This window comes from Thunnus maccoyii, chromosome 4, assembly GCF_910596095.1.
Source record: "Thunnus maccoyii chromosome 4, fThuMac1.1, whole genome shotgun sequence".
Taxonomy (NCBI): domain Eukaryota; kingdom Metazoa; phylum Chordata; class Actinopteri; order Scombriformes; family Scombridae; genus Thunnus; species Thunnus maccoyii.
In genome coordinates, this window is record NC_056536.1 from 12,766,249 (window position 1) to 12,791,316 (window position 25,068).

General features: G+C 38.0%; 2 protein-coding genes and 1 long non-coding RNA gene across 6 annotated transcripts; 1 reads left to right on the top strand and 2 right to left on the bottom strand.

The window, feature by feature from the left end:
- The first annotated feature begins 965 nt into the window (after positions 1-965).
- Positions 966-23,191, top strand: LOC121895393. 3 transcript variants are annotated; one of them, XR_006095762.1, is made up of 4 exons: positions 966-1,134; positions 9,576-9,664; positions 11,991-12,026; positions 23,117-23,191. It is a non-coding gene; the product is annotated as an uncharacterized LOC121895393 (long non-coding RNA). The 3 variants fall into 3 exon arrangements; XR_006095763.1 differs by lacking the exon at positions 23,117-23,191 and adding an exon at positions 21,201-21,919; XR_006095764.1 differs by lacking the exon at positions 23,117-23,191 and adding an exon at positions 20,416-21,193.
- her3 (hairy-related 3) lies at positions 2,994-5,154 on the bottom strand. Of its 2 annotated transcripts, none has more exons than XM_042408481.1 (5): positions 5,084-5,154; positions 4,117-4,218; positions 3,910-4,005; positions 3,662-3,743; positions 2,994-3,521 (listed from the first exon to the last, which is right to left on the bottom strand). In XM_042408481.1, exons 2-5 carry the CDS (start codon positions 4,168-4,170, stop codon positions 3,040-3,042), a joined length of 714 nt encoding a protein of 237 aa, XP_042264415.1. In that variant the 5' UTR covers positions 4,171-4,218; positions 5,084-5,154; the 3' UTR covers positions 2,994-3,039. The 2 variants fall into 2 exon arrangements, with proteins under 2 accessions (XP_042264415.1, XP_042264416.1); XM_042408482.1 differs by lacking the exon at positions 5,084-5,154 and adding an exon at positions 5,042-5,083.
- On the bottom strand, positions 14,537-20,150 carry LOC121895392 (taste receptor type 1 member 1-like). The gene is made up of 6 exons (XM_042408488.1): positions 19,247-20,150; positions 18,448-18,754; positions 17,547-18,269; positions 16,794-16,997; positions 16,426-16,546; positions 14,537-15,817 (listed from the first exon to the last, which is right to left on the bottom strand). The coding sequence occupies exons 1-6, from the start codon at positions 19,561-19,563 to the stop codon at positions 14,889-14,891; spliced, it is 2,601 nt and encodes an 866-aa protein (XP_042264422.1). The 5' UTR covers positions 19,564-20,150; the 3' UTR covers positions 14,537-14,888.
- Positions 23,192-25,068: the final 1,877 nt, after the last annotated feature.

The following is a 25,068-nucleotide window of genomic DNA, read 5'->3' on the forward strand; positions in this document are numbered from 1 at the left end:
ATGAATGCAGGAAACTTCATCATTAACAAAATTGAGTTTTCACTGTACACAAGAGGGCTGATCACTTCTTTATTAATCAACAAGTGCCAAAAATGCTAACAATGTATTTGGCTTATCAGCTTTTGCAGTTGTGGATTAATCAGGAAAGTGGAAGTAATCAGCCCTAATGTGTGCAGTGAAAACTTCTACTTTTGGATTATCATTAGGATTGGGCTATTGGTTTATTAAAGTGATTATTCATTGAAAAGCAGAGTTGTGCAGGACAGCTTAATAAGTACTCAAATATTAGATCCACATAAATTTTTGAATGTGACAAGAGACGATTGTTTCCATTTACTGTACATTCATGCCAGCTCTTATAATCCATCCATGGGCATGAGGAAGGGGTGGTTAGGGTTAGGGGTCAGGGCCGTGTGTCCTTTAGTAAAATGGGCGTGCCATGTATCAAAGTGGATGTGTGATTTAGGTCTGCAAGACTGCAGATAGATCCTTCTCATCTGGCAGGCTGAGCCAATCTGGTGCCTACACACTTCTACACCGTTATTGTGAAATTAATACGTTTTACGCTGTGGACCAACGTAGATGTTACACATTTTGATGAGTTGCATAAATACTCAAATTCAACTAGTAGGCAGCTTACTCACAAAAGTCAAAATATGTTCAGTTTTGCATAAAATTGTTTGTTCTTTATACAGTACTTTTTAAACCTCTTGCCTTTCTTCCTTTCATTATAGGCTATTCCAAAAATGCTTCCCCTATTTTCTCACGAGTGGCTAGGCCTACAGTTAGAATAGAGTACGAACTACAGAGCTTCGTTTAGTCTGATACTGACCATTTAACTCAAGCTGATGTTTACAGTCACTAGATGCATCTGTTCCAACTTTTGAGCTACTTTGAGTGCACCAATTAAGGGCACATTGTCTTCTGGTGCAGGTGTCTCTAATCAGCTGATTCTGCCCTGCAGATACTGGCTAAAGCTTTGTGGAGAGGTTGGCGCTGCCTGTTGCCCAAGTTACCTGCAGCAGTGAGCATGGACACGGACTTCTTCGAGCCAAAAGATCTAGCTGGAAAAACAGCATGCATTAAGACCATCAGCCCCATTTGCATGGTTCACGCTTAATTATGAGTCTTTGGGTGAGTCACAAGTGATAAAGTGATTACCTTGTATGAAATTGCACAGAGAAAATTCAGCAGTTTCCTAGCAAGAATATTTAGCAGCAAAATGAGCAGGGAACTGAGCTGTCTGCAGCGCACTTCATCCACTTCTGCTCTCTTAAGAGCGCTTGACTGGGCCCAGTCTAATGGTAATAACTTATTTTCTCCCTCCCTTCGGTTCTCAGCTCTAATATGCATCGCTATTGTAGTAGCAAACCAAACTGGTTACTTAAACAATGTTCAGAAGAGTTCATAGAAATTCTTAAAGAAGGTTTAAAGGCATTCAGTGTGGAAGTCACGTGGCCTTTCCTTTCTTGGATAAAACAAACGTTTCTTGTGCCGTGGGCCTGTGATGGTCTGATCAAAAGAGCTTTGACTTTGTGGGAAGAGAGTATTAAGAAGATTTACAGACGGGGTTTATGAGCTGATCTGACCAAACAAAAAGCTGTGGCAGTAAGGGGTTTTGGAGCTGTGAGTTTGGTTATTTTGCGGGCAAAAAAACTTGAACCAGGCTGAGTGTGCTTTTTTTTGTCCTCCGCACTGCACAGGAGCAGCCCTCCTCTACGCGGGCCAGCAGTGTCTTTTCAACATGTACTATCTGAAAGAACTGTGGGCGTTTCAGCGATTCTCCTCGCTGCAAGGTGCCATCCTTTCCAATGCTGCTCTATAAAAACGGACAGACACTTTATGACACCCCTGCCAAAGACCTCCTAGCACAAGAAAGCAGCGGAAGAAAGTTAGGGCATTTAAAAGAGCTGACTGATATCTTTGCTCTAATTACGCATATGGCTTATAACCCATATGTCGTACAGTCTTCAGTCAACGCTCCACTGAAATACATCCAATTATAGTTTATCCAAAAAGTTGAAGTTTCCACTCCCATTTCTCATTCAGCTTTAATTAGTGATTTAGCCTAGTTCAGACTTTTTTGTTTTTTAACTTACATAGTGAGATCTCTTTAGTAATATGTGGACCTAAAGCAAAGCTGGAAACTATCATACCAGCAGAAATTCATGATAAACTTTGACCAGGCATTTAAACTTTGTCTCAAATTATATCCTACAGGATATCACCGTCTCCGTCAACTATAACAATAAAGTAAATACAGACTAGCAGACAGAGAAGAGAGCATGCAATTAGTAGCAGAAAATTGTTGTGCTGTCGGACAAGCATCTAATTTGCCCGCCATTGTTTCAATTATGCGTGGAGGAAATGACGGCCAAACTCCACTTTCCTGGATATTTTTTTCCCTATTTGTCAACGCCAGAAAATTGCCACTTATTGGCAAATTAATTAATTCATGCAATGCAAAACATAAAAATGAAGTTTGAAAAATGCACAGCCTCAGTATTTAGGCTATGTTATCAAATGTTTCACATAATTTGATGAATGTAAGATGTATCTAAAAAGGCCGTGCTCACATTCTCACACACACTCATCAGCCAGATCAAAAATAAACGTTCACCCAAATAGATTGTTTGGGGCTCGAAGGCCGCATATAATATTTTCTTTCAATTCAAAGTCTTCCATCTTAAGATCATCTTTGGCGAGAAATTAACTTCATTTTTATTTTTTAGGACCTATACCAGATGTATCCACAATCAATCATATCTTCAAAATTGGACTTTTTTCCCCCAATATTAATTATCATCATTTGACTACAAATCGATCACTATAAAAGCTACATGTTGTACCCTTTTTTCACCTAAGTGGGAGGATAAGAGCTTTACCCAGTTTTAACAAACAAGACAACACGTTCTTTCTTTCGTCAATTTTATTCAGAAAATAAAACATATACAGTATAGTAATAGCATATTGTGGAAATCAATACAGTGCAATTATAAACAATCTATGAATTAGGATATCTACATCTTTTCAGCAGCTCTACCAAGGCCGCCAGACGTTGTGCTGAGTGTTGGCAACTTCATTCCTGCAGTGACTGGTAGAGTGAAACTTCTTGTGACTGGAGCGTTTTTCATGAGTATTTTGCGTGGACTCCGCTGTGTGGACAGCCTGTTTTGTTCCAGATGACTGCAGTGCATCTTCACTCAGTATAAAACGACACGCACTTGCACTGTTGGGTTTCAGCACTTTAGTTTTGGCCGCTTTTCCCTCGTCAGGCCCAGCTGCAGATGGAAGAGGTCTCGGCGCCGGGTCTTGTGTCTCAGCTCGGCCCGGGCCGCTGTCCATGGTGCTGGAGGTGTCTCCTCGACCCCGAGAGCAGCAGAGTTTACTGGAAAGTTGCGACAACATCCAACGGTCGCTTCCGTTTAAGTTATCTGCCATCAGCAAGTACTGGTTGAAGTTTGCCAGGCAACTGCGGAAGCCTGATTGGTATTCTGAAAACTCAGAAGCAGCGGTACTGCCTGAAAATGGAAAGGCATCTTTAGGTGAGAAACACGTAGAAACTGTCCATAAAGCTGAGTTTAAAGCATCCATTAATCATCTTAAATCATCCGAGTATTTGAATATTTATTGGGTTAGTGTACTTTATGTTATTACTCACAGCTCTGAATCTTTTGGAGGTTCCTCAGGTGTTTCACAGTGAGCTCCAAGATGTCTGCCTTTTCCAGTTTACGCTTTCGAATCTGAGTAGAGAGAATAAATCATTAAGCTATTTTTTCTTCTTAATCATTATTATCATTACGCAGCCATTAATTATCATAACTGGTCCGTAATAAACATGTAATTGTGTTTTTTTTTTTTTTTTTTTTTTTTTTAAATAATGAAATTGTAAAGTTTCAGCCTACTTACACTGCTGCTGTAGTAGCTCTCCAGAAGAGATTTTAACTGGTCCAAACACTTGTTTATGCGAGCTCGTCGTTTCTTTTCCATGAGTGGTTTAGAAACCTGTAAAAACAAAAAACGGGTAAAATGAATATACATCATACATCAGTAATGTCGTAGTATTTAAATGTTTACCGTTAAATCTAGTTACTCTTAATAAGTTGGTCTACACACCTTGTTTCCCGACATGGGTTTGGACTTTTCCACACAGTCTGTTGTCGCCACCATTCTCTGTTAGTCCTTTTCTGGTTTCTTGAAGTTAATCTCTTTCCCTCTCTGGCACACGAATGAAGGAGTTGACCCCGAGTGGATTTATATAGAGACACCCACTTAACATCTCAATGCAAACACTCCCGCCTGTCTTTTGCGCCCAAATGAGCAACACTGGCGTCATTTGACAGCCGGAACGCAAAGACTTAGACTCACCTCAGAAAAGTGAACACTTTCATTTAAAAAATATTTTGATTGCTGAATGTATTGTCATTTCTATTCGTCCTCGTTTTTTATTACAACCCCACGTCACCTGGATTTTTTCTGAATTTAGTTCATTGTAGTCAAGTAACAACAGTCTGCACTCTGCAGATGGATTGTAAGCCTACAGGCCTATCTATGCAGACAACAGTTCCCGAGATACCAAGATAAATGAAAAATGATAACCTATGTACAGATCTATAGTTAGAGTACAATATAGGCATATAGCCCACTGCATCATAGATACAGAAGGCGCAAATACTCAAGAAACAACGTGTGGGGCAAAAAACTAAAGAGAAGCGTAAAAATCAAAAACATAATGGGTAACCATAATGGTTCTGCTGGGTTAGCAGTGTGGACACTATTGACTCATGTATTCAATCTTTTATATGTGAGTTTCACGCCACCAGGTTGAAGGCAGCACCGTGGTAATTCCCTGCGTGTCCCCACACATTTCGATTTTCTGGTGGCCACTTATAGGAAAACTGACACCTGCAAAATGTTATCACATCAGCTAACCTACTTTTTTTTTTGGCTAAATGTGCAGCTACAATTCTGTTTGTGCACATCGAACAGCACACATGAAAACAAGAAAAGCATAAGAGAATTTGAAAAATTAACACTTTACAATTCTTTGGCTATTGAGCGTCACCAGTTTTTGTCTTCATACCAGGCGCGTTGAGGCACCGAGGAGAATTGCGGGCCGCCCCTTGTCCTCGGTCCCTCGCCTCCCGATTTTCCACACTGCTCCCTGAAAGGGGCGAAGGCTTGGGAAAGTCATAGCAGCTGAAACAATGTATTGACTAGAGACTCACTGCAGTCCACTGCGCATCTTGTGCTTACACACAGACCATCTGAAAATATAGATGGAAGTGAATTAAAGCTATAGACATCTACTTATGGAATACTGAGCTCTATCACTGTTGTAATAGGGTACAGGTGTTCATTACAGCCACCCAATTCAATCAAAAGATGTGATGTTATATTTTGCTGCTTGAGAAATTTCACTGAAGAAGGAAAGTTGGTTTTGAAAGACACGCGACAACTCAGAGAAAGCTTTCTAACATTCCCCAAGTCCTCAATGTGTGTGTTAAAATGACTGAGGGCCAGGGTAAAGGAGGGGCATTTGTATTCAGTCTGGGGCAGAGCGCGCATGAAAAGAGGCCAGGATATAGTGCGCCATTGATCTTTTCTTCTCGTCTGCTTTGTGACCACAAACGTGTGGGCATCAAAGATTGCCCCCACTTCTAAAGTGAACCAATACAACTACTCTTCATTCACTTGCTGTATAACCTGCTGTTTCATGTAAACTAGTTTTATTTAAATGCTATATTTGACAGATTAAAGTTTTGATTGCCAACAAGGCGCCTTCCCGTTTCAAAAACTCAAACTGCATTAACTGTATGCCGAAACTCAATTAGTGGGACATATTTGTTTATTAAATTGCATATGATTATTTCCACTATTAGGGCTAGATTGATTGGCCTCGAAGAATCACTACAGTAAATCACAATTTCATGCCGAAGCTTGTAACCTACTGAAATGATCATTCAAACAGCCTACATTTGAAGCACAGGCATGTCGGGCTCGTGTCAGAGAACACTAATTGCGTAAAATGTACCGAATAATTGCGGGCCACAATTTTGTTGCTATATATTGAAGCGTTTAATCGGTATGAAATTTGGCCGAGGTGCTCTGGTGTAAGTGAGCTTTCTGGTTTCTTTTGTCCTCTATAGACGCCACATTATCTGCGTTTTCACGCTTGGTTTTAACACAGGACCGTGGAGCGTTGATTTCAGCATGGAGTCGTGGCATCACAACAGTCGTCCGTCTTGTTATTCTGTGCCACAGAGGAGAGATTTCACCGCTGATTACTCGGTATAATTTCAATTAGTGTTGGTTCTCCTTTTTGGGGGTCAAAAACGGGAACGGGGGTTTGCAAACTGACATGAGGGGTTGGTGGTTTTATTAAAATAACTACTGGCCTGCAGTGAAGGAATGCAGTCAGGCTCTAAAACTGTTTCCCTCCAATAGCACCTCACTACTCTTAAAAGTCGTTATGTCATCATCTATCCATGAGAATAGCGCAACGAGAAACTTGTGTCCCAATTGGACATAATAATGCCAGTGCCATTAAATGACAAGTTAAGTGTATGTTTATAAAAGGGCTGGGGCTCTCGCTCCACTTTCACTTTTCAGCCTCAGGTCATTCATTAACCCTATCGGACCTTTGTCATGGATGCCTGCCGGCGGGGACCTGACAATGCTGCTGTAATAATTGGACTATTGGGGAACTTGTTAACAACAATTAGTGAGGCAATTATGCAATTACTGCAATAAACTATGTTCTTCCTAGAGGTAAACTGGGACATTTGCAAGCCAATGGTTAGGCCTATACCAAACGGTATAATAGAAGCAGAATCACAGAGGTTATCTACATCTTTCATTTAGAGTACTTCTTAAGAAAACACTGTACATTATAAATTAGTTTACGAATAACATTTGATAAGAAAGAATAGACTACTATGTTTTAGCAACATGTAAATATATACTAGTATATGGTACTATGTAGACTTAGTAAACATATGCATTGCGATAATATGGCTATTGTATATTTAAAAATGCAATCATTAATTGACCTATCTAGTAAGTCCATTGTATTTTGCATAACATAATTTGAAAATGACCAGTGTTGTAATGAATTTCATCTTTAAATTGCAAATGCATGCATTTATAGATACACCGTGTCTGGATGTCAGAGCAGTGCTGTTAAAATATGCAAACACAGGCCCACAATTTGGCGCACAGTGAGCGGAGCAAATCGATGTACCGCCTTCCATTCAGGTGGATTTGAGGCAGCACTGGTGTGACCAAAACGTTCATTGTGAGTAACAAGTCCACAAAAGAGCAGGTACATGGACAGGTGCACTGGAAAAAATATTAGAAATATAGACGGGATTTTCTGAAAAGCCACGCGACAGATCTGTTGACGAAGCTCTGATCAAACATCAAATAGAAATAGCATCATGAATTTCTATAGACTGGTCCTCGGGTTATTTAAAGACTTCTTACTTTGGTTTGGGAACACAATGGACACTGTTTGCCTGTGTGTGCCGGGGTTACCGCATGAAAAGACCAGAGGTGCACATTAACATCGCTTAAGGTTTTCTCAAGGGCCGAAATGAACTGACTGGAAAGTAACTTTATAACTCGCTGGAGGATGAAGCCTTTGTCCAGCTCTGAACTGAAAGACACAAGTGCCTAACAAAAGGAGAGCGCCATTGTTAAACACTAAAGCGCATGGGTATTGATGCGCCTTGAATTGCAAAACATCTGCCATTTACTCTGAACCACTTGAGCAAGATTTGAATAAGAATAAAAAGCAACCCTTTGGCGCACTGTCTTTAGCCGTGCGTAAAACACCAGTTACCAGGCATATGATCAGCGTGGAAATGATGCACTTGGTTTGAGGTTTTTTTTTTTTTTTTTTTTTTTTTTACAGTTTTGTAAACACCTAAGTGGAATTTCTTTTGCCTCAACTCTATATTGCCATATTACCTCAGTCACTCGGTTTGATGGATTTATAGCAATGAAGTTCAGATATAGTCTCATTGATGAGCTCCAGCTCTACGCACAACGTCAGCCTCTGTAGATTAAACCTACAGTTAGTTTTGAACAATAGCACATGGACTAAAAATTAACTAAACTAATTGTCATTGGTGAAAGGGACACGAATGTATTGACACTGAGTAGGTGTAAAGATATTCAACGCCACTAAAACATGAATGAATTTGGTAATCAGACCGATATTCCCAAGGAGCAGCAATGTTTTAGTGATGTTTCAAATACATTGTTCTTAATTGTAAACATCATAAATGTGGAAACTGGACCGATGTATTCTACTAAGTTTAGGAAAATAGGATGCCAGACCTCTCAACACCAGCGTCCCTAATGGGCGAGGGATCTTGAGTCTGTTGATTCAGAGGGCAATTTTAAGGCAAATCCCATATGGCCACAACTAACATCCACTTAGAGTGCGTTTTGTTTTGCCTTGGGTGCAAAAGGAAGGACCAGTTTCTGGCCAAGTTTTCCCAGGGTTTTCCCTTTATCTGACCAAAGTGGAAAATTGAAAGGTACAAGTGAAAAGCCATGGGGCGTTCCTCCGATTTTCCTCGCTCCATATTTTGTAAAACAGAAATATGTCCCCTCAGCAGCAATGCTGCGTCCCTCGTCTTCAACAAAATAACACATTTTAATCTTAACAAAGTGGATCTGGGTATGATTTAATAAATATAATATAGCTTACAAAACAATGTCGCGGTAGTGAAAGTCTCAATTATCTATAACATATTTTAGACTAGTTTAAATCGTATCACAATGTAACGTTAAATAGGCGAAGCTTATTTTAATCACCCCTAATTATCACTATTACAGGCTTCTCATAAGTGGATGAATACGACTGAATTCTGCGTGGCAACGTGTGTGGCGAATGTAAGTCTGAAATTGGTATGAAATTGTCAATTTGTTGGTGTCAGCGTTCAGCTCTCCAAACGCGCCATATGCCATGCTAAGTGGCACTATTTACCAATTCGTTCCTAGTTTCACGGTCCATCCTCCCCTTCTCCCTGCCAGGAAACTGAATAGCCCCAACAAAATGGCAATTTACCCTCAAGAATTGTCACATACCCCCTGCGGTAAGACCCTTTCCGTTTCACTTCGCGGGGCAGCCCAGCTTTACTGAGCGCCACGGCATGAAACTTTGACTTTCAAATGGAGAGGAAAATCATCCTCCTCCAGTACTGAAGGATCACTCATTTCGTGTCCATGGCCTACTGTCAGTAGAAAGTAAACCTGTCAAAGCAACCAAAAGTTAATTTAGCTACATCTCACCAGAAGATATCAAAGCACTGTGTAAAATACATTTTCCACATTGCAACACCACACATGGGCGTACTGAATGATATGAAAATGAAAACACAGCTAAAAACAATTAGTCTTGGTTGAGAGGCACTCCACAGCAAAAATAAATAAATAAAATGATCTGGCATGAGATAATTGACATGCATTATGTGAGTTTGAACTGATTTGCCCATATCACTGTCTGGAGAGGTACTTAATGCCTCCAAATGAAACCCTGTTGTTCATAAAACTCCTGTTTTCAGATCTAACCAGTTACCAGAGACCAGGCTATGTATCACTGTGCAATGAAGATGTAAGTCATTACCAGACTGATGAAGCTCAAAGACTGAAGGTAAAGATTATAAATCACTGTTGGGCAGTGAGTAGGAAAAATGGTATTTTGGAGTGGACCAATATGGTTACTGGTTTGATTCCCACTGCTCCAGAGACATACATGATTACACTGTACTGTAAACTATTTTGGAATGAAAGGGCTTTTACGAATTGTACCTGTCACAGCCAGCAGAGTTACCTGTGATTACAGAGGTGAAAGTCTACACCAATGAAAGGAAACAACTCTTAGATAACTGCAGTAAAATCAAACTTAGAAAGGAAGTTAATCATCACTTTATCTGTCCACAATTGGAGATTTCATATGTCCATAAGGGTTAAAAAAACCCAACAGACACAGGCATTGAGAATTAAAATGCTAGTACAAATATTATAGGGCTAAACAGTGTCTGAATAATCACTGAATTTCGCACCCTAGAGTTTAATGCAAATAAACTGTTGAATTTATATTAAAACAAAGCTGTGCGCACAGACAGCATGAAATCTGAATCTGTAAAATGTGCAAAAATATCCCTAACATCCTGCACCCACCACCACCCACCACCTCCCTGACTTTATCCTCAGTACAAAAGTTCCTCGCTTAGTGTTGTTAAAACTGTTTTTTTGTTTGTTTGTTGTTTTTTTGCATTTAAAGTGCAATTCATATATTCCAGTTTTGAGTATTTTAAATGATCTCAATTTTTTTAAGCAATGTCTACGTGGAGGAAATGTCTTAAAGATAGTACAGAACAGGTGAGAAATAAATATGGTTATTCTCAGACTAGTGCAGTTTTAGAGATAGCCCTACTAAATAGGTGTCTCATAAAATGTTTGGTGCGTACTGACATTTCTATATACAGTGTGGGTGTGCCTGTGCTCTACCCCGTAGACAGGGGAGCAGTGAAGTGGTGCCATCATGTGGTGAGATCAAGGTTACAGAAACCTAAAAAAAAACTGAGAGGAAAACATGTGTACATAATGTACATCAATAATATAATCCATATACGACATTACAAGCATATATCCACAGATATAAGAACTTGCAAAGAAGTGCAAAGATTTGTTCTACACAATGTGGAATTTTTATTGTGAATGACAGTGCTTGCCTTGTGAGACCAGAGAGGTCTAGCAAGAAAGTGTATATAAAACTGAATTCATATTCAATTAGCATGCTAAACATGGTGAAATAATCAAAACAGCTTGAAGGGAAACCATCACAGTTAGAATACATCCGCTTTTTTAATGATACCTGCACATTGGAGGAGTATCATCAAACACAACTTATCTAATCTTGATTGGTGTCACTATCAGAGCAAGGCAAAATTCCACATTACTGACTAAAACCTAGAATCTTTAGCAAATGCCTCTGTTGAGGACTAGGACGTGTTGCCAAGCATCTCCTCAGTGACTCTACATGTGCCTCTTCCTTGTTGCACTATTTGTTTTATTTATTCTTGTTTTTAAGAAGCCAAATTATTGCAAGTATTCAGAGGCCCTGAAGCACATCACCTTCTCTGTCAGAAGAGACACATATTTACTGGAGGCTGCCACTGGCTAATTGTTTTGGTATAACTTTGAATGAGACCTTGGCAGTACTGCTGTGTGTTTTTGTGGGGTTGGATATATAAATAATGATGTAACATTTTGGGAGGAAATACCACAACAGAAAGGAGCAGAGACTGGAAAGTACTTCCAGAGCATTAGAAGTTTGAATGTACTTTCCACGGTAAATCATACATTCAGTGGCAAACATGATCCAGGTGAGGATCAGCAGGAGCAGGCAGAAGGTTATCGCTTTGGCCTTATTGTAATTTTTTGGGAGGTCTTTTCCCATGTAGGAGAAAATAAAGCAAAGGGAGGACAGAAAGACAAGTAAAATCACAGGACCAGAGGATACTTTGAGATTGATTTCACAGCCAAGTATGATTTTTGTCTGGATACCAAATCGTTTCATTGTTTGGCTTGGGGTGTAAGAGTGTATGAGTGCCTGAGTAACAAATGCCACTGTGATGACCAGCCATTGTCCATGATACTTCATCCACCAGCTATAGAGATTGGCAGCTATTTTGAAAATGCAAACAATTTGAAAAGAGCGCACTACAAAACATGCAAGACAGACAGCATAGAACAATGAAAATGGTAGGAACCTTAAGATACAAAAGGGAATGGTCGGCTTACCAAAGTAAAAGAATATACTAAAACTACACAGACTCTGTGTGGACCTATAGTCTGATTTATACCCATACATCTTCAACCTAATGTTTGGTAAACACAAGCTTTGAATGTTTTATTTACACTAGTTATAGTTTTTGATCATTTATTAATTGTTTGCATGATTGTCTTCACAGGGAGATGCATAACCACGTTGAACTTCAATATGTCAGGTAAGTAAATTTATGTTGTTTTTATATGAGACTGCATTACTTCCTAAATACAAATACAGATTCTCTTACCGCATCCCCAAACCATCTCACTCCTCCCTCATTAATGTAAGATAAAACAGACAGGTTGCCTTCAAATAGGTGTTCTGACAAGTTAAAGCAGTCGGTAACATAAATTAGCAAAATTCAAAGAGTATGAATTTTGTATTCAGTATGCAAAAGCATCTAAACTGCTGGGGCACAGACTGCATGTGATAGCTACACACAAAGTTTAACAATCATAGTATGGAATTCTGTCCAATTGACCAGGATGTACTAAGGCATCAAATTTGAAAATCCAATTATTCCTCTGCAATAGTTTTTTTTTAAAACACAGTCACCAACTCTGGCAGATTGTTCAATACATTCTTTTCCTTCCACCCTCAAAAGGCTGTTGTTGCATATATGATTATATGATGAATATACGATCACTTCTTGATACATAACTTTTATAATGGCTATAACAACTTAGTGCTGTTAGTCAACAACTCTTGCTGTTGCAGTGAATATTTGTCAAACAACTCTTTCAAACTGAGTGGCCCTTTTGAAGGAAGTTACAGTATAAGAACAATCTTACCAACATGAGTCATAAGAAAATACATTCAAATTAAATGAATTCAAACCAGTATCTTTGGTTCCCGCTGAAAGGCCACCTCATCTTACAAATGATCCTTGCATGATTTAACATTTGACCACACACGTCATTTGACAGAGGATAATTTGCACTCTATCACCAGATGAAAGTGATAAATGGACATGACGTTCACCAGAATTTGAATTCAGGCAGTCAGGCAAAAAGGATGGGCAGAACAGATTATACAACGATGTTGTGGCTAATAAAATAAAGAGATTAATAAAAAAAAAAAAAGCTGAATCAGCTGAGAGCTTTAATCATAATTTAGCAATGAAACAAATGTCCAAACTAAAACACCACAGCACTGTCTGATTTAAAAAGCATAATAGTTTTATTTTCTAGAAAAGACAGAATTTATCCACAACTGACATTGGTCTGAGAAGTTTTCACAATCTATTTATTTGGGATAAACAAATTATTGGCTCTTGGTCAAAAGACGCATGCACATTGTTCACAATGGGTTTAGTGAGGCATTTTTTAAATGATAAAAAGATCAACATTCGTCTGTTCAGACAATCTGCTGAGATCTGATATTTTACTCCTTACTGAATGATGTCACTCTGGATGAAGATGAGCAGATTTGTTCATTGCGCTGTTTAAATAATATAGAAAATGTGCTTTGAATTGTACACCGAAAAGAACTCCTACAAGCCTACAGTTTATCCCGATCAACGGCTTTTTTTCTTTTCCCATGCTTTCTCCATGCAACTGACTATTTTAAATGTTTCATATGTGAACAGCAGTCTTTGTGCATCATGCATATTTATAAAATCTTTTTCTATTTTTACTAACTCTTACTAACAAGGTATTTGGCAGTTCTCAGTCAAAAGGTTTGTGGCGTGCTGACCAAGCTAGGCACTCTGGAGTGACTTTTTTTTTTTTTTTTTTTTTTTAATCACAGATGTTTTTTATCTGGATGTATAAAATAGAAATAGTAGTTACCTTGATGTAACAACTCCATTTCTATGAGTACATGTGTACTGGCTGTGAAGAGAACCCTTTTTCAAGCATTTTTTCCCACTTAAATCATTATTGGCAGAAGATTTGCAACAATAATAGTACAGTAACAACAAAAAAATGGGAAATTCCTTCATACATTCAAATCATTCATATCTTTTCAAGTCATCCACATATATTTAAGGTATACCTTTTAGTCTAGCTTGTAGACAGCATCACAGTGAAAGTAGAGCCATCATGTGGTGAGATCAGTGTAACAGCAACTTCACAAAAACACAAGTCCCATTTTATATCTTTATTAAATCACTCTTATACAAGTGCAAAAAATGTACAGGTGTATTTGTACAGCATAAAGGGACATACAACTGTAACTTCATTTGTAATTAGCTAAATAATTGGCTATATATTTAAAGGGAAACTATTACAGTTAGTTTACAGCCCCTCTTTAATGAGACCTCCACAACTGAGCAATATCATCAAAAATTACTCATTTAATCATGATAAGTGTTACAATGAGCAGGGTAAAATTACCTATTGCAGTCATAGGCTGCTACTCAGAATATTTAGAACTTTTTGGGGATGGTGCCAGACCATCTCTGAAAATTCAGAATGTGTGCCTCGTGTTGGACTGATACTTATTGTTTTTTTGTTTTTTGCTCATTTCAAAATGTATTTCTCAATGATATATACCTCAATAAAAACAAAAAACAATAAAAAAAAAAAAAACATGGATAAAAAATGAATTTAGAACCCTTGGAAGAAAAAGACATAGGCTGTGTCTGAAATCATTCCCTTATTCCCTCATTCACTACTCCCTATATAATAGACACTAATTTGCTTACTCAGTAGTGAGCAGCAAATCAAGATTTCAGACACTAACTAATCATTGTCATTTTGCGTCATCATTATCAGTAATTTTCACATCTTTAAAATGTGGAGCTTTGCATTGTGGGATTGTTAGCAGAGTGCAGCGTACACGCCATAGACACTACCTTTTTCGTTCCATTGTGGAACTTTTGAGGTCACTATATAGTGGATATATTTACACACACTTAGCATTCAGACAAAATGGCAGAGGGTAAATGTAGTGCACTATATAGTAAATAGGGAGACACAGCCATAGAGACAAACATACAGTACTCTAAAAAGGCCAAATTATTAGAATTGCAAGTATTGAGAAGCCCTGAACCACATCAGCTCCTCTGTCAGTAGAGACACATATTTACTGGAGGCTGCTACTGGCTAATTGTTTTGGTATAACTTTGAATGAGACCTTGAAAGTACTGCTGTGTGTTTTTGTGGGGTTGGAAAATAATGACGTAACATTTTGGGAGGAAATACCACAACAGAAAGGAGTAGAGGCTGGAAAGTACTGCCAGAGCATTAGAAGTTTGGATGTACTTTCCACGGTAAATCATACATTCAGTGGCAAACATGATCCAGGTGAGGATCAGCAGGAGCAGGCAGAAGGTTATCGCTTTGGCCTCATTGTAATTTTTTGGGAGGTCTTTTCCCATGTAGGAGAAAATAAAGCAAAGGGAGGACAGAAATACAAGTAAAATCACAGGACCAGAGGAACATTTGAGATTGATTTCACAGCCAAGTATGATTTTGTCTGGATACCAAATAGTTTCATTGCTTGGCTTGGGGTGTCCATAAAAATAGCCAATGAGAAGTATGAGTGCCTGAGTAACAAATGCCACTGTGATGACCAGCCATTGTCCATGATATTTCATCCACCAGCTGTAGAGATTGGGGAACTTGGCAGCTATTTTGAAAATGCAAACAATTTGAAAAGAGCGCACTACAAAACATGCAAGACAGACAGCATAGAACAATGAAAATGGTAGGTACCTTAAGATACAAAAGGGAATGGTCGGCTTACCAAAGTAAAAGAATACACTAAAGCTACACAGACTGAGGGAACCTAAAATTAAGAAGCACATTGGTCCCCCAGCAGATCTAACAACAGGTGTGTTGTAGTTGATGGCAAAGAGAACAGACGTGGCTAGTGCGAGGCCCACCAAGGTGCAGGCCCCAATCATGATCAGTATAGCCCCGCTGTCTGTGAATGGGATGTACTCCACCAACCGCAGACTGCATGATGTACTTCCTTCTGTGGACCACTCTGTCTCCTTACAGTCGATGCACTTGTAGGGATCTTCTGTTTTACATGAGAGAGGGAAAGATTTCAATAAAGTTAAGGTTAACTTTTGAAAAAGATCAGTGAGCTGTGGAAGCAGTGTTAACACTTTTCATCCATTATACAGTATGTTCTCCTGAGATAATCCTCTGTGATCCTATGTTTTAAATCTGCAAGGGAAAGAAAGAATTAAAATATCTGTTTGTTAAGACAGACCCTACAGCTGAGAAAGCACTGGTGCACATGTCATTTTAGATACTGTATGAGTTTTCTCATCATGGCAGACTTGTTTTTGTTGTTCATAGTACTAACAATCCTAAAACTATGTACTGTATTAATTGTCACAGGAATGTACTACATAATGAAAGGAAATAGTGCATGTGATGAGCAAGACTGTAGATTAGATTAGATTATAGGTAGATTAGATAGATTACTAGATTATAAATTGCATTTTCAGTGGTCATGATGTAAATTGAAGCCTATAAATATCTCTCCAAATAGTAATGATTTTTAAACCTTCTTAGTTATGACAAAAAAAGCTTAACAACAGTCCAAAATTAGCACCCATCACAGCCAGAATGACAGCAGTGCTTTTACTCATTTTCATCCTTTCACGCATAACAGTTTACCTGTGCTGTTGATATAAGTTCCATTCGGACAGATTTCACAAGTGAAGCAGCATTTGTGGATTCCATTTTGCCTTTTTGCATATCCTACATGACATTCTGGGGAACATAGTGAAGTGGGCACCTGTGCAAGACAATTATTTAGCAGCAAATTAAATGTAAGTGACGCAAAGAGAATACTGCTTAGTCCTGAGGATGGAGGAAGGAAGTGGTAGTCACTACAGTATATCTATCTGTATATCTTTTAAAATTCTCAACAGGTTTTGTAAAAGGTGAACATCCTAACATTTTTGATCTTCATATACTGTATAATGTCCCGATATACAATACTACATCATACTACACATAATTAGGGGGAAAAAACAACTTACTTTGTTTTTGTACCACCGAATTTTGGTGTTGTTGATGAAAAAAAGGACTCCTTCATAAAATTTATGAAAGCCAATCTCCTCTGCTTCACCACTTTGGTTCCAGTAAACTATGGAATAAGATCCGTACTTGGGGTCACCATTCTCATTAAACTGAATACTCCGGTTTAAAAGTGTAAAGTTTGACTTCTTCAGTTCTGCTAGAACCTGATGTGGGCACAAAAAGTTCAGATGGGTATTACTTGCTTGATTTAACAATGGACGGAAGATAATTGATTAAATAGGTTGATTAAAATATTCTTGAGGAGAGAGGAGATGCAGATTTACGCTCCGATTTTAGGTTCTGACAACCATTTCTCTTTTGGAAGTGATTTGGTACATTGTAGACTTGTCCTATATCTGAAATTTCTTGCCTGACATTTTAATACCTAGGTAATGTTTGACAGGAAATATCAGCTTCAATTGTATTTTGAGGATGTAAAGTTTAACATATGTTATGTTATCCATGATATGTCATCATAAAACACATATTACATCAGTATTTTAAATTATGATAGGTCACATTCAAAAAACCTTATTTACAGGTTAAATCTGTAATAATAATAATAATAATAATAATAATAATAATAATAATAATAATAATAATAATAATAATAATTAATAATTAATAATAATTATAATAATAATAATAATAAATGTGAACATTTCAGATGGTTAGATAGTGGTAATAAATTATCTAATTATTTGTATACTTACCATGTGTGGGTAGATTGTAATATTGTCACATCTTCCAGCTCCACATTGCAAGACATTGTGTAAGGCATGAGCGATGGCATATACGGCAGAATAAACAGGAAAAGAGAAAGATGGGTCCATAGCACTGACATCTTTTGAACTCAGGCCACTGCAGTTACAAACCTGATTACAAAACATCTGTTGTTCTGCATTTTCACATGGAGTCTGGCTTTTAGAAGAAAAGATAAAATCACTGAAACCAGGTATTGTCACTACTGGCTGAGACACCCCGAGTACAGTTCCGATATTTTGGATTCCTTTCTCCTTTGCCAGCCTCTTGTTTAAAGACCAGGTATCCCCTGCTATCCACACCTTGTTTGTGATATTCAGTTCTATTGCTGACTCAATGAGAGCTTCAGAAGTCATTTTTGGAGCAAACACAACCATGATATGTACTCTCAATGCTTCCATCTGTTTGAACATTATGGAATAATTCGTATTGTGGTTTAGCTCTTTGGTGTATGCCAGGCAGATCTCAGTATCCTTGATCCTCTTTATAAACAATTCCAGGCCATCTTTGCCAAAATCATCATCACTATTTAGGAAAGCAACCCAGTGCCAGTTGAAGTGCAGTATGATGTTAACAATCACTGCTATGATGTCTTTATTGGAATGCACTGTTCGTAGGAAAGAGGGAAATTTCAATTTTTCTGACAAAGCAGAGCTAGCAGCTCCATAACTGACCTGTCAAAAGAGTACCAGAGAAATTGCCATAATTTTCAGTGACAATAAAATTCTCAAATGTCAAGTTAAAACCTATTTTCAAAAAGTTCAAAATTGTTACAAACTTACATTGAAGTAACTATTTGTATAATATGGTCTGTCTCAAAACAACAGGTTAGAACACAATTTAAAAAATTACCATAGGAATGAGATCCACCATGAAGAGTGGGGCTACAGTTAGGGTGTCAGTGCTTGAAAAAGGACCAACCACTGCTATCACTTTGGAAACTGTAGACAGATTTTTCTGTGGTTCACCCCAATGTTGGGTCAAGCCATTGACTGAGATGAGTTTGAAAATACCCGGGAAACTCTGTGTTCCTGAGCAGTGGTCAAATATCTCATAGCCGAGAGATACATTTGGCAGGAGGCTGGTAGAGTTATTGATTTCCTCCACAGTGAATCTCATCAACTGAAACCTCAGATAACTTGACATAATGAAGGGTTTACTGTGGACAGAGAAAGGACAGCAACAGTGTAAGAATTTGGTTAATTGTTTTATCAGTTCTACCACAGTGCTTTAACTAGTAGTTTATGAAGGCTCAGTTAACACTATCAGTTTTCAGACCCAGTGGACAGAGAAATGAAAGAAAGAGAGTATGATTCATTCAAGAATTTGTTTCACACTGGCTTTAGAATTTCTATTCAAAAATTTCTCCACAAAGTTTTAGGTACTAGAGTTTTTGAGGGTTCAATTAACACTATCAATCTCCAGACCCCTACACAGAGGAGGATTTTTATGAAATGGGATTTCATGGGACAATGACTGAGGTCAGACAGCAACTTTGATGATGTAACAATTAACTGGATTGTATTACTAAGCTATAGCTATTCAAGGCAAAGGTCCTCAATGTTGAATGATAAATATGATATATCATACTAGGAGTTTGTCATTAGTTTCAACATGAGAGGTTTCTACCCAGATTTACTGTGAGACTCACCTGGAGCAGTCAGTGCCCTCTGGTCTGTCATGATAAACAGGGCCACTGGCTTGATGGATATCAAAAAGTCCACCTATCAAATAATCTCCTTCCAGCTGAAACTCTGAGGCTTGGGCAGTGCATTGAGTAAAGGTGTGTAGAAAAGATCCCAGCAGATACAGAGAGGCAACAAGATGTGTCATTGTTGCAGTTTCTGTTTGCCAATTGATGTGAACTCTGATTAGCCTCTGCCTTTTAATAAGTAATGCGATGCTTGTAATGGCAAACCCCCAGTGATCATTTCCATGCACCTGGGAATGCATCACTTGAGATGTCATAAATACATATCTGTAGAGCACTGGAGGAGAATTCACAAATCAGTATGCAAAAAGCATTTAAACTGCTGCTGCACAGACTCCTGTGATGACTATACGCACAGTTTAACAATAATTGTTAGCAAGCAAGTTTAATGCCTCCATCATGAATAAATCTGGTAATCCCAGATATTATATGCAAGTTCCTAGTTTTAGGAAAGATGACAAATGACATCATGACATTTTAGTTTTTACATTTAAACTTTGTGGCAAAGATGATATACATATACATTAGTAAAATTCTCTCCAATAACATTTGCGTTGTTTTGCATACTTTCCTCCATAGAAGCCCTTGGTTTCAATATTAAATACTAGTAGTACTTGCACATGATTTTAGAGAATTTTACAAAGGAATATTTGCAATTTTCCCTCATTTAATGAGTACCTGCAGACAAGTTTCTATGCAAAATGGTTAGTTAGATATTGAGACAGCAAAATCGATATCATATTTTAATGGTGCACTTTAATTGTGTTATTTTGAAATTAGAGTGACCTCTGCAAGAAGCATGACTGGGAAATCATTTATTCATTAGCAGACCAAAAAAAATATCTTTCAAGCTCAACTAAAAGGAGCCAGCATGACAGTAGATTAAAGTCATTGCCAGGAGAGCAAGCTCAACTGCTGCTTCAGTAGGCCCCATTGATATACCTTATAAATTTTTACAAAAAGTGCCCAAAAGTCTTCTGGTGATTGTGAAAGCAAATGAACAGAGTTTGGGTCAATGCATTATATCACCAATCTGGAAAAGGGCAGAGGGATACTTTGTACCTAAGAAAGAGGGTTTCCTCCACAAGCAATCTCTCTCCTCCTTGCAGGTGCAAAGAGAGTCCATCCATCTGTTGAGCACAGCCCAATTAAATGTCTCCTCAAATGGTTCCACAGTTTACCAACAGATCAAGGAGTAGCTGAAATTAAACAATAAATGTGGCCTCCTGATCACATTCAAGATCTATCTGTAAAAATACATTCTTTTACCAAAGCTGCTTTGGCTTATTACTGTGTATGAGTTCCCCATTACAGCTCTTGAGTATTGAGAGGAGAATTAACTAGTTCTTAAAGATTTGGTTGGACATTCCATTGAAATCTTCCTCTATGGGTCTCTACTTTATGTCAAGCCAAGTACAACCTCCATTATTGTTGGTGTTGGAAGAATGGTGGGAGTCTTGTACACCAAGGTGAAGTTGCTAAAAGATCTGGTCGCAAATGGGAGGGATATGCAGCAATTAATTAGACCTTATGCTCTCTGAAAACAAAACTTTGGGAGAAGAGGACACGGAATTATGCATAAACATGAAAGTCAGGCAAACTATCAATGGTAGAACACTGTCATCTTGATGGTTATTGTGCAATTAGCATGTCTTTGATATATCATTTTTATAATTGCTAAAACTGCTTAAAGCTGTTAATCAATAACAAGTTTCAAAAGTCTAATGAAAAGTTTTTATATTGAATGAAAGTTTGAAGTAAGATGAGGTTGTAAGATTGCATGGGGTCACAAGCAAATACACACAAATTCATTCATTCATTCAACCGGGTGTCTCTGGTTATGCTAAAATGCTACATCCTCTTACAAATGAGCTCTGCATGACATAACCTTAAGCCACACAGGTCATTGAAAGGAGATCATTTGCAATCACTCTGCCGATGACCGGGATAGATGGCCGGGCCATGAGCTGGATGCTCACCAGAGTTTTGAATCCAGGCAGCCTCTTTGGGAAAAGGTGGAACACTTCGTTCTGCTTGGCAAGAAGGAATCAGCTCTCATCTGCTGGAGAGATACAGTGTTGTTGTGGTTAATTAAAAGTATAAGTAATAATTTATTGTAACCACATGATGTGGGTTTTTGGTACTAAGCAATCATTGATGTTTGCACTTTACTTACAACATCATTTGATAGTCAGTAGTGTGGCCAATACTGTGACCAGCACTTTATTTTCTTGGATGTTACGATGCAGTTTGACTGTCTATGGTAAAATGTAAATAAATGTTGCCCTGATGCTCATCTTGCAAATAATTAGTGCACTCCTAGAAGTAAGGGTTCCAAAAGGGTTATTCTTGAAAGGCTGCCCAGAACCATTTGCTTCTGAAAAACCCTTTTTAGAAGAAAGGGTTCTTCAAGGGTTCTTTGTAACACTGAAGGTTCCAGTAAGAACCCTTTCGATCCAAAGAACCCTTTTTGAAAAATCAAGGATTGTTAAGAGCATGGGTAATGGAAGATCCTCATCCTCAAATATTCAAATGTTTACCCATGTTCCAAATAGTATTTTTAAATGCAGATGTATCTGGAATCCCCTTAATAAATTCATTTTACTTGTGTTCTGCCATAGTCTTTCTTTACCATCATTTCATGCCATACAATAGTTCATTGCGTGCCTGTATTGAACAGACACTATGTTAATTGGTTAGTTCTTCTAATGTGAGATACACTGTGTATAGGTGTAGGCTGTGGAGAGACCATAAAAACAAGGGTTGAGCTGAGGGGCATTTGTCTGTTTTTGATATTGTTGTTTTTTGATAATTTCTAATCTATGATGTACAATACTTTATTGGTGCTTTTAAAGAGTGGTTGAGAATACAGTGCATATATATATAATGTAGCTACATGATGTGCTCTCTGGTGGGAAGATCATGTCTTGAACCCTCAATCTTACAACCTGCTGAGCCACCATGTTAGTTTTGTTTTGACCATTGTAGCTCATGAGCCAAAAAAATTGCCCTAAATTTATTTTCTTTTTGGAGAGTGGGCAGTTGACTCTCCTTATCTATTTTTTATTTATTATGGATGGTAGGAGGGCTGGGAGGATGGAGGGCTACAGTGTGGAGGGGTGTTGGAGCTGGGAATTGAACTCCAGTCTCCCGGGGGTAAGGCTGGGTTTTTGTGTGTGGGGCCAGGGGGCTTGCTGCCCTGTTAGGGTTAGTTTGCAGGCGCTAAGAGACTTCAGATCAGAAACTTCAGAGAATCAAGGTAAGCTAAATCTAATATCTTATTTCAGCAAGCTTGACTCTAAAGAAGGACTTTTATGGTGAAAGCTGGACTATTGTAATGCTAGCAGCTTGTTTTTTTTGCAGAAATGAGTTATACAGCCCGGACAAAAAGTGACGTGTGCCAGTGACTTGAACAAGAGGGTTTGGATGATTACTCAAACACCTTTTCTGGTGACATGTTATAATGAATTATCAATGTTCCCTCATTTCCACCTGATTGTGTGCCAGTGGAGGCTCTTACTATAGGAGTTGTAGGGCAGGTTTAATCAATCTGTTCCACTGTCACCATTATTATGTCTGATTTCTCTCATTGGACCATGCATTACTTTGTTGTTTGTAAGCAGCTTACTGCGTCATCTGGTGTAATAAGTGTACCTTGTAATGCTACTTTTATTTTTTCTCTTCTCTCTCTGCTATGTCACCATTGCTCGAGATTACATGAATTCACCTGCTGAGGACAGCCTTATTTGCCCGGCTTGTGTCCTATTTGTCATGTTGTCGCCATGCTTACTTTTGACCTGTTCCTTCCAGGGCCTACAAAGCCTCTCCTGTTCTGTTGGCTTATCCTCAGAGAGTCTCCCTTCCTTATCCATCATTGTTCCAAGATTTTTAAATAAATTTTTTTTCTCATTAAAAATTGTTTGAATGTTTTCTCAATGTCAACATTGTAAACATTGGTAATTGTAACATAGATTGTTAAAATGATGGATGACCACAATATACAATATATGGGATTCAATCATTTTTTGCCTGATCTGTAGAATACAATATGGTTCTTCATAGAACCCTCAGAAGACAAGAGGGTTCTAGGTGAAACTCTTGAAATATGAAAGGTTTCCCGGTGGAATTCCCTGTGTGGGTTCTAGATGAAACCTTTGAAATATGAAAGGGTTCTCGGTGGAACTCCCTGTGTGGGTTCTAGATGAAACCTTTGAAATATGATGGGGTTCTTCGTGGAGCTCCCTGGGTGGGTTCTAGATGAAACCTGTAGAAGGTGAAAAGGTTCTGGATAGAACCTCAGTGAGGGTTCTGGGTAAAACCATTATACCATAGAAGGGTTCTCTGTGGAATCTCTCATAGGGGGTTCTGGGTAGAACCTTTCACAGATAGTTCAAGGTATAACCTTTATGTTGGGTTCTAGGTAGAACCCTCTGAATGGGTTCTCCTATGGGGACAAGCTGTAGAACCTTGTATGGTTCTAGTCAGCACCTTTTATTTCTAAGAGTGTAGCATCTCATGACCATCACTGTGTATTTTGATTTAAATATCCCCTAACCTTTATATTCCTTGTCTGTAGTATCACATTAAAACAAACTTTTGTTGTTATAACATAATAAATTGCTATGTTGATATCAAGAATCTGTCATATGTTGTTAAAATAAGAAAAAGATCAAGAGAAGAAAAATTAACAATGACTAGTTTATGCAGTTTAATTAAGTTTTATATAGTGAATAGTAATGGTGCACACAGTTCCAAGTCTTGAACAAAGTAAAAATTTATTGTCCACAATAAATAAGATGATTGATCTGTGAGTGCCGGTGTGTTTGTTTAATTGAGTTTTATTTCATGCTTTGGATCTGAAGTTTGTTTGAAGCCACAGACATACAAAACAATATAAAATAAAGCCATTGCCATAATACATAAAAACTTTCTGCCACATGTCTACATCAATAATGTTAAATGACTCAATCGTCATCTTAGGTCTGTTTGATTTGTGTAGCCTACAGTGTCACTGATCAGATCTTTTTTTCATTAAAGCAACTTATTGTGTTATAATAAGAGAGAGGTTAATTTTAAATAATGAGAAGATTTCATGATATAACAAGATGTGGCATTTTGTCATAACAAGAAAATGTTCTTGTTAAAATGGAATAATTTGGTATCTAGTAATACCATGACAAATAACTTGTTGGAATGTGAAAAGATCTTGTTAAAATGAAAAAACTTTTTACATTTTATCAAGAACCTAAGCAAAAATGTTTTACGTCATGGTGGCAGCAATACACTGCCATACCAAAGCCCTGATATCCTGCTCCCTAATTTTAATCTCAATACAAGAAGGAACAGTTACACAAGTATATTCAAGGTGTGCCTGGGGACAGCATCACAGTCTGTGCATGTGGAGCAGAAATGCTCCCTTGCAAGAATGATTTTTCGCCCACGGATAGTGTTCTGTGCGCTCATATCATGTGCACACACCTGGTTTTTATGTGTGTGGGTTTTGAGATGAATTAAACACCATATACAGCAATCTCAAAAACTGTTACACAAAGAGGAAAAAGAGGAAAACACAGAAATTCCATTTTATGTTTTTATTGAATCACATCTATTCTTGTATAATTGCTGCACATGTAGATTAAATATCTAGATTAGTACAGGATTTAAAAGGATTAACTTGGATTATCTTTGAATGATCTGTGGAGAGACTTCTTTTCCTTTTCATATTGTAGAATGTGGATGAAATACTTGGCCAGAAAGGTCTT